General features: G+C 46.9%; 1 protein-coding gene across 4 annotated transcripts in view; it reads left to right on the forward strand.

Annotated features, from left to right (window-relative positions):
- ZNF362 (zinc finger protein 362) overlaps nt 1–16,809 on the forward strand; it is a 65,763-nt gene that overhangs the window by 25,717 nt on the left and 23,237 nt on the right. For all 4 annotated transcript variants that reach the window (XM_088451480.1, XM_088451481.1, XM_088451482.1 and 1 more), the window contains exon 2: nt 10,125–10,188. In XM_088451480.1, coding sequence (XP_088307606.1) covers nt 10,126–10,188 — 63 coding nt within the window. In that variant the 5' untranslated portion in view covers nt 10,125. The remainder of the gene's footprint in view (nt 1–10,124; nt 10,189–16,809) is intronic.

Raw genomic sequence — 16,809 nt, forward strand, 5'->3', positions numbered from 1 at the left:
ACTAAACCCCTGGCAATATGTACTGTCAAGTGCACCTCCCAAATTAAGTGCCGGGCGCCTTGAGGACAATCGTATAGCGCTATTCAACATCGCATTCAATTGAATTCCCTTTTTTATGAGTGGAATTCAATTGTTTCCAGCCCCCATCGCGCCTGACGGAGCTATTCAATTGTTGCGCCTGTCGGGCGAGATCAGCTGCCAGCGCTCCATTTCAGCTCACAGCCCTAGAGGAAATCGTCGAAAAGTGACCTGTTCGGGCGCCCCAAACGGCACTTTCCGCGGTCGTGCCCAGCACTTTGGTCGGGGTTAGCCGATTTACACGGCTAAACCCTACCACTTTGGGCGCGATCAGCGCGAAAAGCTGGAACAATTGAATAGCGGCCCGCGATCTCCCGTCACTTTAGACGAGAGATCCGGGCCGCGAAAACAATTGAATACTGCCCAATGTGTTGCACATTTGGGTGATTTGTGAAAGGGATGAGGCAACGCTTACGTTCTGATCTTGGAACGCAGTTCCCTGTTAGTGCGACACACGCTTGCGTCCCGTGGCAGATCGCCTGCTGACTGCTCACGCCGATGCCAGGTCTGAAACGTTCCTGAAAAGTTACATGGTTGCCAACATCTTGCAGTAACGTCCAGAACGATTTTGCTGCGGAACGATTTGTATTTAAGCCTTGGGCGCTGCTAATGGACTTTGTTGCACTACAGTTCCTATACTGACCTGTTTAGGGGACTTACTAAGGCCTTTTTGTTTAAATTCTGCATAAGGAAAAATGCATTTGAGGTGCATAATAGAAGCATTGTACTGTTACAGAAATGTGCAAGGTCAGATGTTCAAAAGGAGGGATTCTCCCTGGAAACGGTGGGACAGCTGGCAACTATAGGTTGTCTCAGAGAATGCTGAGGATTATGGGGTTGCATTGATCACCGTAGAAGCCGAAGCAATGGCCAACCTAGTACATGTATCGGACGCATTGTGCTCGCTCCATGGCTGTGATTGGCTTAAGCAGTTGGGGGGGTTATAACCCTGCTGGAGCATACCCTGAAGCTGTTGACAGCAATAAGAAGTACTTAGACCTGTATCTAGGAGATTCTTTGAGCTATTGGTGAAGAGATCTCCTCATTCTGAACAATGTTTTTCCTTCGGTCTGGTTCCTGTGTAAACCTTTTCCTCGGCCGTGTTTAGACACGTCGCCTACCATTGTACAAAGGGAATATGGCGTATAGTATAACACGCGCCAAGGAGTTTGCGCACGTCTTCCCGACAAGCTGCACGGCTCACGTAAAACGGAGAAAGCCCATTTTATAAGTAAGAACTGGAGCTGTCCAGTATCCCACGGGTTAAAGCTGAGAACCTCTTGCTCTATAGAATCGTGCCCTCTTTCTGTGTGAGGCCTGGAGCTGAGCAGGAACTGACCCTGGAACCTGCTGAGATGTTCTTCTGACTAAAAATAAACACAGCCTTTCATAGCATTCCTCAGAAAGCCTCCTCTCTGGATTAACGCCTTCACTGCCAGGCCAGGGGCTTGCTCTGCGGCCGTCCTGCACAGTTGTGGGCCTTGATTGGATGCTTGCTGGGGAGACACGGGCTGTGGCCTGCACTTTGGTGTAATGCTGTGATTTTAGACACCTAGAGAGACCAATAGATGAATAAAACTCCTAATACTTGTTTTCTGAGCTGCCAGAAGTCAGTTTGGTGTTGTGGGAAGAGGTAAATGAGCGGGTAAATCCCAATCTGGCCAATGGAGGTCCGTTACGCAGTGCATTTCGTCTTTCTTCCCGCCGCGCGCCTCGCTTTCCACCGAGGTGTAAGATGGCAACGTTTGCTCAGGCAGAGGGGAGCAGCTGGGGCGGAGGGGGGGGGGGACATTCTTAGTAAAGAACTAACAATCTCCAGAGGGGCTCTGTACAAAATGTGCATCGCGTCTTTATGAAGCAGGATTACAGAAGTGCGATAAAGGGTTGAAGAGGGAGCATTTGTAGGGGTCTCGCCAGCATGGAGGGGTGCACAGGCCTTGAATTTAGCGCCAGCTTATACATAACGGACAGGCTATACTGACGCTAGGACGGGTGTTGTACACTGAGTAATGTAATAAACCGCTTCCAAGACACAAAAGTGATATGCAATTGTAACAAACCGATGTCCTCTGACACTCCTGAGTCATAAATAGGATTAAACATCGCAGTATTTCAAGTGGGGAAAAAACCCCCATTGAAGTTGATGTAAGAGGCGGATTAATGAAATGAAGTTACTAAAAGAGGCGGAGTTAGTGAATTGAAGTTGATGTAAGAGGCGGAGTTAATGAAATGAAGTTGATGTAAGAGGTGGAGTTAATGAATTGAAGTTAATGAAAGAGGCGGAGTTAATGAGACTTGAAGTTAATGATAGTTAATGCAGAGGTGAATATATTGGGATCGGTATGATTTACTGCCGGACGCATGTCCGGTGGTTCAAATCCCGACACCGGAAGACCGATCCCAACTGCGCTAAAGGTAAGTACTAACTAACTTAACCCCTCCCCCTAACCCTCCTTCAGGAGTGCCTAACCATAACCCCCCTCTAAGTGCCTAAACCTAACCACCCCCTTACCCGCTGCTTAAACCTATCCCTAACCTCCCCCCGGGGGTGCCTAACCCTAACCTCCCCCTTCCCCTAGCCTAACCCTAACCTCCCCCCGGGGGGTGCCTAACCTTAACCTCCCTTCCTAGTGCCTAACCATAACCCCCCTCTAAGTGCCTAAACCTAACCCCCCCTTCCCCGCTGCCTAAACCTAACCCTCCCGGTCGGGTCCCTAACCTCCCCCCTGGGGGTGCCAAACCCCCCCTTCCCCTAGCCTGACCCTAAGTCCCCCCTGGGAGCCCGTTTGCAAACGTATCTTGTGCACCAGAGGCTATGCAGTCAGGATGCCGACGGTCTAATGACAAGGGTCTAATGACAGGCGTCGAAATCCTGACACCTGTAATTTTACCTACGCCGGGAGCCCGATGCCCGGCATCCTGATCGAAGGTAAGCCGGGCGCGGACAGCCGCGCGGGGGGGGGGGGGAGGGTTAGGTTAGGTTAGGGTTAGGCTAGGGGAAGGGGGAGGTTAGGGTTAGGCACTCCCCGGGGGGAGGTTAGGTTTAGGCAGCGGGGAAGGGGGGGGTTAGGGTTATGCACTAGGGAGGGAGGTTAGGGTTAGGCACCCCTAAAGGAGGGTTAGGGGGAGGGGTTAGGTTAGTACTTACCTTTAGCGCAGTCGGGATCTTCACTGGTGCCGGTCTACCGATCTTGCACCAAAGATGTGTACAGCTCGGTGTATTGGCTGATATATGCATGGGCAGCACGGTGTGTGTAATGGTTAGCATTGCTGCCTCACAGCACTACAGATTGGAGCGGTCTGTCTGCAGAGATGTGTACAGCTCGGTGTATTGGCTGATATATGCATGGGCAGCATGGTGTGTGTAATGGTTAGTATTGCTGTCTCACAGCACTACAGATTGGTGTGCTCTGTCTGCAGAGATGTGTACAGCTCGGTGTATTGGCTGATATATGCATGGGCAGCACGGTGTGTGTAATGGTGAGCATTGCTGCCTCACAGCACTACAGATTGGAGCGCTCTGTCTGCAGAGATGTGTACAGCTCGGTGTATTGGCTGATATATGCCTATACATGAGCAAAACGGTTGGTGTAATGGTTATAGCATTACCACCATGGCACTAACTAAATGTGTGGAGTTTGTATATTCTCCCCAGGCTTGCGTGGGTTTCCTCTGGGAACTCTGGTTTCCTCCCACACTCCAAAAATATAGTGTTAGGTTAATTGGCTCCAAACAAAAATTAACCCTACTGTATGTGTGTGTGTGTGATAGGGAATATAGATTGTAAGCTCCACTGGGGCAGGGACAGATGTGAATGGACAAATATTCTCTTTAAAAGCGCTGCGGAATATGTGTGCGCTATATAAATAACTGGTAATAAATAATAATAAAGCGCTATATAAATAACTGGTAATAAATAATAATAAAGCGCTATATAAATAACTGGTAATAAATAATAATAAAGCGCTATATAAATAACTGGTAATAATAATAAAGCGCTATATAAATAACTGGTAATAAATAATAATAAAGCGCTATATAAATAACTGGTAATAATAATAAAGCGCTATAAAAATAACTGGTAATAAATAATAATAAAGCGCTATATAAATAACTGGTAATAATAAAGCGCTATATAAATAACTGGTAATAATAATAAAGTGCTATATAAATAACTGGTAATAAATAATAATAAAGCGCTATATAAATAACTGGTAATAATAAAGCGCTATATAAATAACTGGTAATAATAATAAAGCGCTATATAAATGGTAATAATAATAATAAAGCGCTATATAAATAACTGGTAATAATAATAATAAAGTGCTATATAAATAACTGGTAATAAATAATAATAAAGCGCTATATAAATAACTGGTAAATAATAATAAAGCGCTATATAAATAACTGGTAATAAATAATAATAAAGCGCTATATAAATAACTGGTAATAAATAATAATAAGCGCTATATAAATAACTGGTAATAATAATAATAAAGTGCTATATAAATAACTGGTAATAAATAATAATAAAGCGCTATATAAATAACTGGTAATAAATAATAATAAAGCGCTATATAAATAACTGGTAATAATAATAAAGCGCTATATAAATAACTGGTAATAAATAATAATAAAGCGCTATATAAATAACTGGTAATAATAAAAATAAAGTGCTATATAAATAACTGGTAATAAATAATAATAAAGTGCTATATAAATAACTGGTAATAATAATAAAGCGCTATATAAATAACTGGTAATAAATAATAATAAAGCGCTATATAAATAACTGGTAATAATAATAATAAAGCGCTATATAAATAACTGGTAATAAATAATAATAAAGCGCTATATAAATAACTGGTAATAATAATAAAGCGCTATATAAATAACTGGTAATAATAATAAAGCGCTATATAAATAACTGGTAATAATAATAATAAAGTGCTACAGTGTGTACGGGTGCGCAGTGAGCCGCTAATCGCTGTCTGATCAGAGCGTTTATCAGATTGGCGGAACTCATCGTTACAGTGTGTACGGGTGCGCAGCAAGCCGATAATCGCTGTCTGATCAGAGCGTTTCTCAGATTGGCGGCACTCATTGTTACAGCGTGTACCCGGCTTTAGGCTCTTTGGTGGCACTGTGCCCCTGACTGGTTTGTGGAGGGGCAGCAGTTAGTGCTGGCTGATAGGAGGGGTTGGGAGCAGCGAGGGTGAGCACAGGGCTGCTCTGTATATTGCGGAGCATGATCCTGGCAGTGAGGCAAAGGGCTGGAGAGTGGAGTTTATCCCTCTGTCTGCAGGAACACGTCCGTCTGTCTATGAGTCTCGTCTTATACTTTCTGTGGGGCATGGTTTCCATGTTGCACCTTGGCAGAGAGCGCTCAGTGGGCCTGGTTCAGAGATCTACGCGATGCTGATATATACGCAGTTGCGCGATTACCGGTAAACTGCGCATGCATCAAGGTACATTCGTGCCGCCACCCGCAGCGACTTTTTACTCGTGGTATGATTGACAGTCAGGGAGGTAACGGGAGTGGCGGCAGAGAACGCAGGCGTGAAAGTGACTTCGGCGTCTCAGTTCCCGCGCCCATTCCGTGTGACTATAGGGTCTCTCAGGACTGTGATAATGGATTGGTCTGCAACCGATGCTGCGTCATTGCAAATCCAAGTATATGCTTACAGAGATGCAGCATTGGACGCAGATCGTTCCATTATATATATCTGTGGGGGGGTCCTGAAAATGTGGGGTATATACATCTTGGGCTGGTCCTGCACAACCTGGGGTATATACATCTGGGGGGGGTCCTGCACAACCTGGGGTATATACATCTGGGAGGGTGATCCTGTACAACCTGGGGTATATACATCTGGGGGGGGGTCCTGCACAACCTGGGGTATATACATCTGGGGGGTGGTCGTGCACAACCTGGGGTATATACATCTGGGGGGTGGTCCTGTACAACCTGGGGTATATACATCTGGGGGGTGGTCCTGTACAACCTGGGGTATATACATCTGGGGGTGGTCCTGTACAACCTGGGGTATATACATCTGGGGGGGTCCTGCACAACCTGGGGTATATACATCTGGGGGGTGGTCCTGTACAACCTGGGGTATATACATCTGGGGGGTGGTCCTGCACAACCTGGGGTATATACATCTGGGGGGTGGTCCTGCACAACCTGGGGTATATACATCTGGGGGGTGGTCCTGCACAACCTGGGGTATATACATCTGGGGGGTGGTCCTGCACAACCTGGGGTATATACATCTGGGGGGTGGTCCTGCACAACCTGGGGTATATACATCTGGGGGGGTCCTGCACAACCTCTGGTATATACATCTGGGGGGGGTCCTGCACAACCTGGGGTATATACATCTGGGGGGTGGTCCTGTACAACCTGGGGTATATACATCTGGGGGGTGGTCCTGCACAACCTGGGGTATATACATCTGGGGTGGTCCTGCACAACCTGGGGTATATACATCTGGGGGGTGTCCTGCACAACCTCTGGTATATACATCTGGGGGGGGTCCTGCACAACCTGGGGTATATACATCTGGGGGGTGGTCCTGTACAACCTGGGGTACATACATCTGGGGGGTGGTCCTGTACAACCTGGGGTACATACATCTGGGGGGTGGTCCTGCACAACCTGGGGTATATACATCTGGGGGGTGGTCCTGCACAACCTGGGGTATATACATCTGGGGGGTGGTCCTGCACAACCTGGGGTATATACACCTGGGGGGCGGTCTGGACAGCATGGGGTACCCATATGCAGAAGTGTGCAGCACAGACCACTTCGTTAGCTGGCACCACATGAGCGGCACTGTGCCCATGCACAGGGAAAGCTGTTACAGAACATAGAAGAACATGATGTATGTAAGGTTCTGTGCTGGGTACAGTACAGTACAGAGGGACGCTCTTCACCAAAGGTTTTCATAGGCGTGTAAAGCGGGGGGGAATCTCATTTTCTATGGGATTTTCCATCCAGCTTACGTAGTGATCATTACTCTTCATTTAGATGATGCAAAGAAGTTTGTTTTGTTCCACACAGATGTGAATTTGCATTGAGCGCTCTCTGTGGCTGATTCCCCTGTCTGCACCTTGCTGCTCTCTCCTTATGGCCTCTCCCTCTCTCCACCGTCCCTTACAGTGTCTTACCCCCTCCTGATATTCACCTGTACACGGATAATACTGGTATTACTCTGGCTTCCAGTCTGTCTGTTACTGGGCCTCTGGTGCCCATGATTCTGGTATGGACGTTCTTACTGTCCCTCAGATTACACCCACCACCCTCACCGTCCTCTCCATCCCTCATACCCAATAACTTTCACTGTAAAATGTACAGGAAGAAAAAAATATATATATAAAATACCTTCCCTTCGTCTTATGACGGCAGAAAGTCTGGACGCAATCTATATTCATGGGGGGTTGTATTTATGTTAAAAATATGATGGGTACTGGAGCAGACTGATGGGAAGAGGGGCCTCATCTATATAAGAAAAGCTACAACATTCATTCCTGGAAGTGAGATGATTGAATCCCCATTAATGACTCCAGTTTGGAGTTTTGGGACTCTGCTGCTTACTTTTGAATCTCAAGAATTCACCAAGTATCTTATAAATATATATATATATATATATATATATATATGTGTGTGTGTGTGTGTGTGTGTGTGTGTGTGTATATATATATATATATATATATATATATATATATATAATATATTTCTTCCTTCACGGGTATACATATCACAGTGAGAGTTATGCAGTATGTTGATGTTGATGTAGGTAAGATTTGTATTAGAAAGACTGTATATCTCAGTGCTGAAAAGAGTAAAGTCTGTCATTATTTTTCCACCTATATTTTTTTTTTCTATAGTAAAAGTGTCTGCAATATTTTTGACTCTTTAGCAACAGCAGTGTTTCTGGCGCGCTGAAGTCCTATTTATATTTATCATATAAAAAGAGGTCAGACTGCTGTGCACCACACTAAGGACCTCATTCAGAGCCGCTTGCAAAAAGTGAGCGCTCGCTCTGAATGAGGGCAGCCGTTTTTTGGGTTTTTTTTAGCCGGCCTCCTGGCCGCTCGCTAAGCTGAGGATGACCACCGACAGCTTTTGCGAGCGGCCAGGTGATGGTCGCGACCATCGGGCTTGCGACGAGACCCTTGTGGTAGGGTCTCATCTGCCGCAAGCCCCAGTGAGCTTCCTGCTCTAATAGAGCCGGAAGCTCACTACTGACATCACTGGTGATGTCAGTAGGGCCGCCCTCAAACGGCAGGCGTTCCTTCATGAATCCTCCGTTTGTCCAGCCACCCCCCTCCCCGCCTACAAAACGGTGCGAGCTGTTGATCAACATTGAATGAGGGCCTAAGTATGCCTCTAAAGGCGATTCTTATTGTTCCAGTCGAATTTAGCGAATCAATAAATTACCGCGACCAGCCCCAAGGCTGCACTTATCATGGATTACGGCTCGTGCCCTCCTAATGCTGGGAACACACTGACAGATATATTGGCCGATCAAGTGTTCGGCCAATATATCGGTTGCCTTGTCGGCCCATGTGTACAAGCGATATGTCTGTGAACAACGTCGTTCACAGACCTATAGCGGGGATCTGCTGCACAGCCGGTGGCAGATATATCTGTCCTTCGGGCAGTGTGTATGGGTGGTTTGTTGACCGTCGGTACACATGCAGCAGAAGCCGCGGGAAGGTGGGCGGGACACGCTGCACGGCCAGCGGACCAGAGACAGATGATATGAACAACCATCATCTGCAGATATATCTGTTCAGTGTGTACCCAGCTTGAGGTGTGAGCAGAAGTTTTTGGTTAAGTAGAGGTCCGGGGCTGATCGCAAGTGCAGGGCGCGCCGTAACTGCATCATGCCCGGCACTTAGTACGGAAGAAGCTGCTTAACGAGGCTAATCCCATGCATTCTCGTATGACTTTCACGGGAGTTCATTGAATAGCACTTAGCCCGAGATCTAAATTCCCGCCCGGCAATTGGATCACTCCTTAATAGTTATCTCCCCCCTCCAACTCCCAGTGACCCTCAGGCTTAGTCCTCCAGTCCTGGCCTTTTCCTCGCCTCCATCTGCTAGTGTCTCCGTTATCCCCGGTACATTGTAAGGACTCTGGGCCTGATTCAGACCCGCTCACGAGCGCATATCGCTCGCAAGTGGTTCGATGGTGGCCCAGTGTGCACGCGTGGCGTGCGTGAGCCCCAGAGTGAATGAGACCTTCACTCGCTCCGGAGCTCGCAGCAAAACGGGGCGGCCATCGATGTTGATCGACAGCTCACCCCGTTTTGTAGGCGGGTAGGGAGGATGGCTGTACAAACAGGCGTTCCTGAAGGAGCGCCTGCCGTTTGTGGGCGGCCAAACTGACATCACTCGTGATGTCAGTAGTGGACTTGCGGCTCTATTAGAGCAGGAAGTCCACTTGGCATTGCGAGTGCTGAGACCCTACCACAAGGGCTCCTCGCAATGCCGATGGTCGCCATAATCGCGACCATCGCCAGGCCGCTCGCACAAGCTGCGGATGGTCACCCACAGTTCTGCGAGCGGCCTGGAGGCCGGAATTTAAAAAAAAAAATAAAGTACGCCCTGATTCAGTGCGAGCGCACGAAAATAGCGTGCGCCTCTGAATCAGGCCCTCTGTCTCCTTTCACTTGCTAATTGCATAGCGCTGTATAAAATGTTGGTGCTTTATGAATACTTGATCACATTTATCATCTGTTTTACTTGTAATTAGAGCTGTTGCTGGTTATGTTGGCAGTAATACACAGTTATACACACCCCTCGCACAGTGTCTGCCTATAAGAGTGTAATCTGCGTCTCGTCCTCTGACCTGTATATTAATCCCTGTGTCTCTGCATCTTTCTGCAGCGGCGGCCGTGTGGTTGCACCTTGTATCTTTCTATTGCATATCATAGTGTATAATGCCGCCTGGTATCTGGGTGTGTGTGTATTAGTGACTGAATTACTTCTGCATCCTCCAGCCAGCAGCGTAACTCTCTTTTTCCTTCTTGCAGGATGGCCGAACCCCGCTTTAACAATCCTTATTTTTGGCCTCCACCTCCAGCGATGCCCAGCCAGGTGAGCGTGATAAAATGACCTTTACCCCCTGCTCTGGTGATTGATACAGTGTCTGATTATTGTCTGTGATTTGTATGATGACGCAGGGCTCAGAGTCGCCAGACAGCGACCATAAATCATAGGGTAAATACAGAGAGGAGAGGGAGGACCCTGCCCGGGACAGAGCTTATAGCTTATTGTTACCCTACATCTAAGGTCCTTTGGATAACGTACCTAAGTGGGGCACTCTGCCCGTGTAGCAGTCAGGAGAGGAGCGTTAGAGAGAATGTAGATCCGGTAAAATAGACACAAAACGTAATGATTGCACGGGAGATGTTTCTGGTCATTACAGATACACAACGCGGACATGGTGATAGAGAGACCTAATTGTGTGCAGGGACAGCATTGGTGAAATGAGAACGTTTACAATAAAAAAAAACGTTTTTATTGGCTAGAAATCTGTAATACACGTGGCTACTCGGGACACATCACAAATAGCCCTAATGGATGGCGAGATTTGTGTCTGAATCTCCGTATACTGTATATGAAGTGAGAAAATGGATCGTGGTCATTTTTTAAGAAGTTTATTGGAAGTAAAATTGACGAAAATTTTATTTATTTATTTTTTAATGCAACTTTTTTATAAATGCATTTTGCACATATGTAAAATTCATTTATTAACATTTAGAAAAGTATCTGTAGCACGTTTAATAAACGAGTGCACAGACCGAGGAAGCTGCTTGTTCAGCCAGTTAGCGGCATCATTTGTGGTACATTGGTGGCGTCATAAAGCACCGTCATTGTCTGCAGAGCTGACCATCTGCACGGCTGACTGGCATGCAGCGGCCAATGGAAAAGGGGACACAGGGAACGTGAGGGGATTGGTGGTGTCACACATAGGGTCTCCCAATTCTCTAGCTCCATAGGTCACATGCTCTATCGGGTGGTACGGGACGCTGCGGGAACAGATAGATACTTGTTAGCACAGGCCTTGGTCCGTAGGGGAACTTGTGAAGCTGTTAGGTGTTTTAGATGGCAGCACAGTGACCTCGGGGTCAGTATTGTACATTGTAACACACAACTGCAGATGTGCCTGCCATACCCCATATATCACATCCGTTCCCCTAATCCTGGCTCCTAAGATTGGTTCTGTGAGCTGGAGGAGCGAGGAGAGCGATTGGGGAGACTGATTATCTCTGGCCTACAATTAATGCACATGTTACTTCCCTCTATCATGGAACCCTGCTATACTTGGAATTCTTACAACAGATCAACAAATAATTTGCTGTAATGTAAAATGGACTAACAGCAGGTTTTCTGTTTATTTAAAACATAAAGCATGAGTTGATTTCATTGCTCCAGGATGATCTTTTATAACTTACTGTTGCTCTGTTGGGGAGATTTATATGGTTGCAACTGGAAAAAAAAACCTCTCCCCCCCCCCCCCCACCCCCCCTTCCCTGTAGAAATGTATTTGCCAAAGCTTCATCATGAAGCTCAAAGAAGTCAAAGCAATTCTGAGTAAAGCTTATAGAAAAGCACCAGTCATAATATCCCAAAGAGCACTGTCCAGTCTGCCATAAAGAAATGAATACGCCACATCTATGTGGGATGAGCACTGGTTAATAAGAGGCCTTGTATAGGCCGATGGCAACACAGAGGCCCTGATTCAGAGCCGGACGCTCTGACAGAGCGCTCGCTCTGAATCAGGGCCGGTCTTTTTTTTTTGTGATTAGAACTGCCTCCTGGCCACTCGCATAGCTGTGGGTGACCACCCACAGCTATAGCGAGCGGCCAGGAAGATGGTCGCGATGGTCAAGACCATCGCGACCATCGGGATTGCGACAAGACCCGTGTGGTAGGGTCTCGTTGACGCAAGCCCAAGAGAGATTTCGGCTCTAACAGAGCCGGAATCTCTCCAATGACATCAAATGACATCACTTGTGATGTCAGTGGGGCCGGCCCCAAACGGTAGGCGTTCACATGGGAATGCCTCCGTTTGGGCAGCCACCCCCCCCGGCCCGCCCACCAAAGGGGGCGTGCTGTCACTCAACATCGATAGCACGCCCCCTTTGGTACGAGACCCGGAGCGACGGTTTTCCCGCCGCTATCCTGGGCTCGCGCATGCGCACGACGGAGCCGGCTCCGTCGTGTGCATGTCGCTCTGGGCCACCATAGACCCAGTTGCAAGCGCTCAGCGCTTGCGACCGGGTCTGAATCAGGCCCAGAGTTACAGTCTTTCATGACAGAGGTGAGAGGGAGTGTCCGTAGGGCAACAATAGCCGGTCACAATCTTTGCCTTAAGGATGGATATAAAAGGAAAACCATTGCTGGAGCGTGCGGGCTCCTTCATATAGAGTTCCTGGTCCGATGGGACCAAATGTCAACTGTGTGACTCCAGGGCTTAGCAGAGTGTTTGCTACAGGCCTGACACTGCACATCATCCCGAGTACACGATCCCTACTGTAAGGCAATGGGCTAACACTACACATCATCACGAGCACACGATCCCTACTGTAAGGCAATGGGCTAACACTGCACATCATCCCGAGAACATGATCCCTACTGTAAGGCAATGGCTAACACTGCACATCATCCCGAGAACACGATCCCTACTGTAAGGCAATGGCCTGACACTGCACATCATCCCAGTAACACATCCGTACTGTAATAAGGCAATGGCCTAACACTGCACATCATCCCAGTAACACATCCCTACTGTAATAAGGCAATGGCCTAACACTGCACATAATCCCAGTAACACATCCCTACTGTAATAAGGCAATGGCCTAACACTGCTCATCATCCCAGTAACACATCCCTACTGTAATAAGGCAATGGCCTAACACTGCACATCATCCCAGTAACACATCCCTACTGTAATAAGGCAATGGCCTAAAACTGCTCATCATCCCAGTAACACATTCCTACTGTAATATGGCAATGGCCTGACACTGCTCATCATCCCAGTAACACATCCCTACTGTAATAAGGCAATGGCCTAACACTGCACATCATCCCACTAACACATCCCTACTGTAATAAGGCAATGGCCTAACACCGCACATCATCCCAGTAACACATCCCTACTGTAATAAGGCAATGGCCTAACACTGCTCATCATCCCAGTAACACATCCCTACTGTAATAAGGCAATGGCCTGACACTGCACATCATCCCAGTAACACATCCCTACTGTAATAAGGCAATGGCCTAACACTGCACATCATCCCACCAACACATCCCTACTGTAATAAGGCAATGGCCTAACACTGCTCATCATCCCAGTAACACATCCCTACTGTAATAAGGCAATGGCCTGACACTGCACATCATCCCAGTAACACATCCCTACTCTAATAAGGCATTGGCCTAACACTGCACATCATCCCAGTAACACATCCCTACTGTAATAAGGCAATGGCCTAACACTGCACATCATCCCAGTAACACATCCCTACTGTAATAAGGCAATGGCCTAACACTGCTCATCATCCCAGTAACTCACCCCTACTGTAATAAGGCAATGGCCTAACACTGCACATCATCCCAGTAACACATCCCTACCGTAATAAGGCAATGGCCTAACACTGCACATCATCCCGAGCACACGATCCCTACTGTAATAAGGCAATGGCCTAACACTGCTCATCATCCCAGTAACACATCCCTACTATAATAAGGCAACGGCTTGACACTGCACATCATCCCAGTAACACATCCCTACTATAATAAGGCAACGGCCTAACACTGCACATCATCCCAGTAACACATCCCTACTGTAATAAGGCAATGGCCTGACACTGCACATCATCCCAGTAACACATCCCTACTGTAATAAGGCAATGGCCTGACACTGCACATCATCCCAGTAACACATCCCTACTGTAATAAGGCAATGGCCTAACACTGCACATCATCCCAGTAACACATTCCTACTGTAATAAGGTTATGGGATAACACTGCACATCATCCCAGTAACACATCCCTACTGTAATAAGGCAATGGCCTAACACTGCACATCATCCCAGTAACACATCCCTACTGTAATAAGGCAATGGCCTAACACTGCACATCATCCCAGTAACACATCCCTACTGTAATAAGGGAATGGCCTAACACTGCACATCATCCCAGTAACACATCCCTACTGTAATAAGGCAATAGCCTAACACTGCTCATCATCCCAGTAACACATCCCTACTGTAATAAGGCAATGGCCTAACACTGCTCATCATCCCAGTAACACATCCCTACTGTAATAAGGCAATGGCCTGACACTGCACATCATCCCAGTAACACATCCCTACTGTAATAAGGCAATGGCCTGACACTGCACATCATCCCAGTAACACATCCCTACTGTAATAAGGCAATGGCCTAACACCGCACATCATCCCAGTAACACATCCCTACTGTAATATAACACTGCTCATCATCCCAGTAACACATCCCTACTGTAATAAGGCAATGGCCTAACACTGCACATCATCCCGAGCACACGATCCCTACTGTAATAAGGCAATGGCCTAACACTGCACATCATCCCAGTAACACATCTCTACTGTAATAAGGCAATGCCTAACGCTGCACATCATCCCAGTAACACATCCCTACTGTAATATAACACTGCTCATCATCCCAGTAACACATCCCTACTGTAATAAGGCAATGGCCTAACACTGCACATCATCCCAGTAACACATCCCTACTGTAATAAGGCAATGGCCTGACATTGCACATCATCCCAGTAACACATCCCTACTGTAATAAGGCAATGGCCTAACACTGCACATCATCCCAGTAACACATCCCTACTGTAATAAGGCAATGGCCTGACACTGCTCATCATCCCAGTAACACATCCCTACTGTAATAAGGCAATGGCCTAACACTGCACATCATCCCAGTAACACATCCCTACTGTAATAAGGCACTGGCCTAACACTACTCATCATCCCAGTAACACATCCCTACTGTAATAAGGCAATGGCCTAACACTGCACATCATCCCAGTAACACATCCCTACTATAATAAGGCAATGGCCTAACACTGCACATCATCCCAGTAACACATCCCTACTGTAATAAGGCAATGGCCTAACACTGCACATCATCCCAGTAACACATCCCTACTGTAATAAGGCAATGGCCTAACACTGTACATCATCCCTGTAACACATCCCTACTGTAATAAGGCAATGGCCTAACACTGCACATCATCCCAGTAACACATCCCTACTGTAATAAGGCAATGGCCTAACACTGTACATCATCCCAGTAACACATCCCTACTGTAATAAGGCAATGGCCTAACACTGCACATCATCCCAGTAACACATCCCTACTGTAATAAGGCAATGGCTTAACACTGCTCATCATTCCAGTAACACATCCCTACTGTAATAAGGCAATGGCCTAACACTGCACATCGTCCCAGTAACACATCCCTACTGTAATAAGGCAATGGCCTAACACCGCACATCATCCCAGTAACACATCCCTACTGTAATAAGGCAATGGCCAGTAACACATCCCTACTGTAATAAGGCAATGGCCTAACACTGCACATCATCCCAGTAACACATCCCTACTGTAATAAGGCAATGGCCTGACACTGCACATCATCCCAGTAACACATCCCTACTGTAATAAGGCAATGGCCTAACACTGCTGATCATCCCAGTAACACATCCCTACTGTAATAAGGCAATGGCCTAACACTGCTCATCATCCCAGTAACACATCCCTACTGTAATAAGGCAATGGCCTAACACTGCTCATCATCCCAGTAACACATCCCTACTGTAATAAGGCAATGGCCTAACACTGCTCATCATCCCAGTAACACATCCCTACTGTAATAAGGCAATGGCCTAACACTGCACATCATCCCAGTAACACATCCCTACTGTAATAAGGCAATGGCCTAACACTGCACATCATCCCAGTAACACATCCCTACTGTAATAAGGCAATGGCCTAACACTGCTCATCATCCCAGTAACACATCCCTACTGTAATAAGGCAATGGCCTAACACTGCTCATCATCCCAGTAACATCCCTACTGTAATAAGGCAATGGCCTAACACTGCACATCATCCCAGTAACACATCCCTACTGTAATATAACACTGCTCATCATCCCAGTAACACATCCCTACTGTAATAAGGCAATGGCCTAACACTGCACATCATCCCAGTAACACATCCCTACTGTAATAAGGCAATGGCCTGACATTGCACATCATCCCAGTAACACATCCCTACTGTAATAAGGCAATGGCCTAACACTGCACATCATCCCAGTAACACATCCCTACTGTAATAAGGCAATGGCCTAACACTGCACATCATCCCTGTAACACATCCCTACTGTAATAAGGCAATGGCCTAACACTGCACATCATCCCAGTAACACATCCCTACTGTAATAAGGCAATGGCCTAACACTGTACATCATCCCAGTAACACATCCCTACTGTAATAAGGCAATGGCCTAACACTGCACATCATCCCAGTAACACATCCCTACTGTAATAAGGCAATGGCTTAACACTGCTCATCATTCCAGTAACACATCCCTACTGTAATAAGGCAATGGCCTAACACTGCACATCGTCCCAGTAACACATCCCTACT

The sequence above is a fragment of the Taudactylus pleione genome, unplaced genomic scaffold (assembly GCF_031769625.1).
Source record: "Taudactylus pleione unplaced genomic scaffold, aTauple2 ptg000549l, whole genome shotgun sequence".
In the NCBI taxonomy this organism is placed as follows: Eukaryota; Metazoa; Chordata; class Amphibia; order Anura; family Myobatrachidae; genus Taudactylus; species Taudactylus pleione.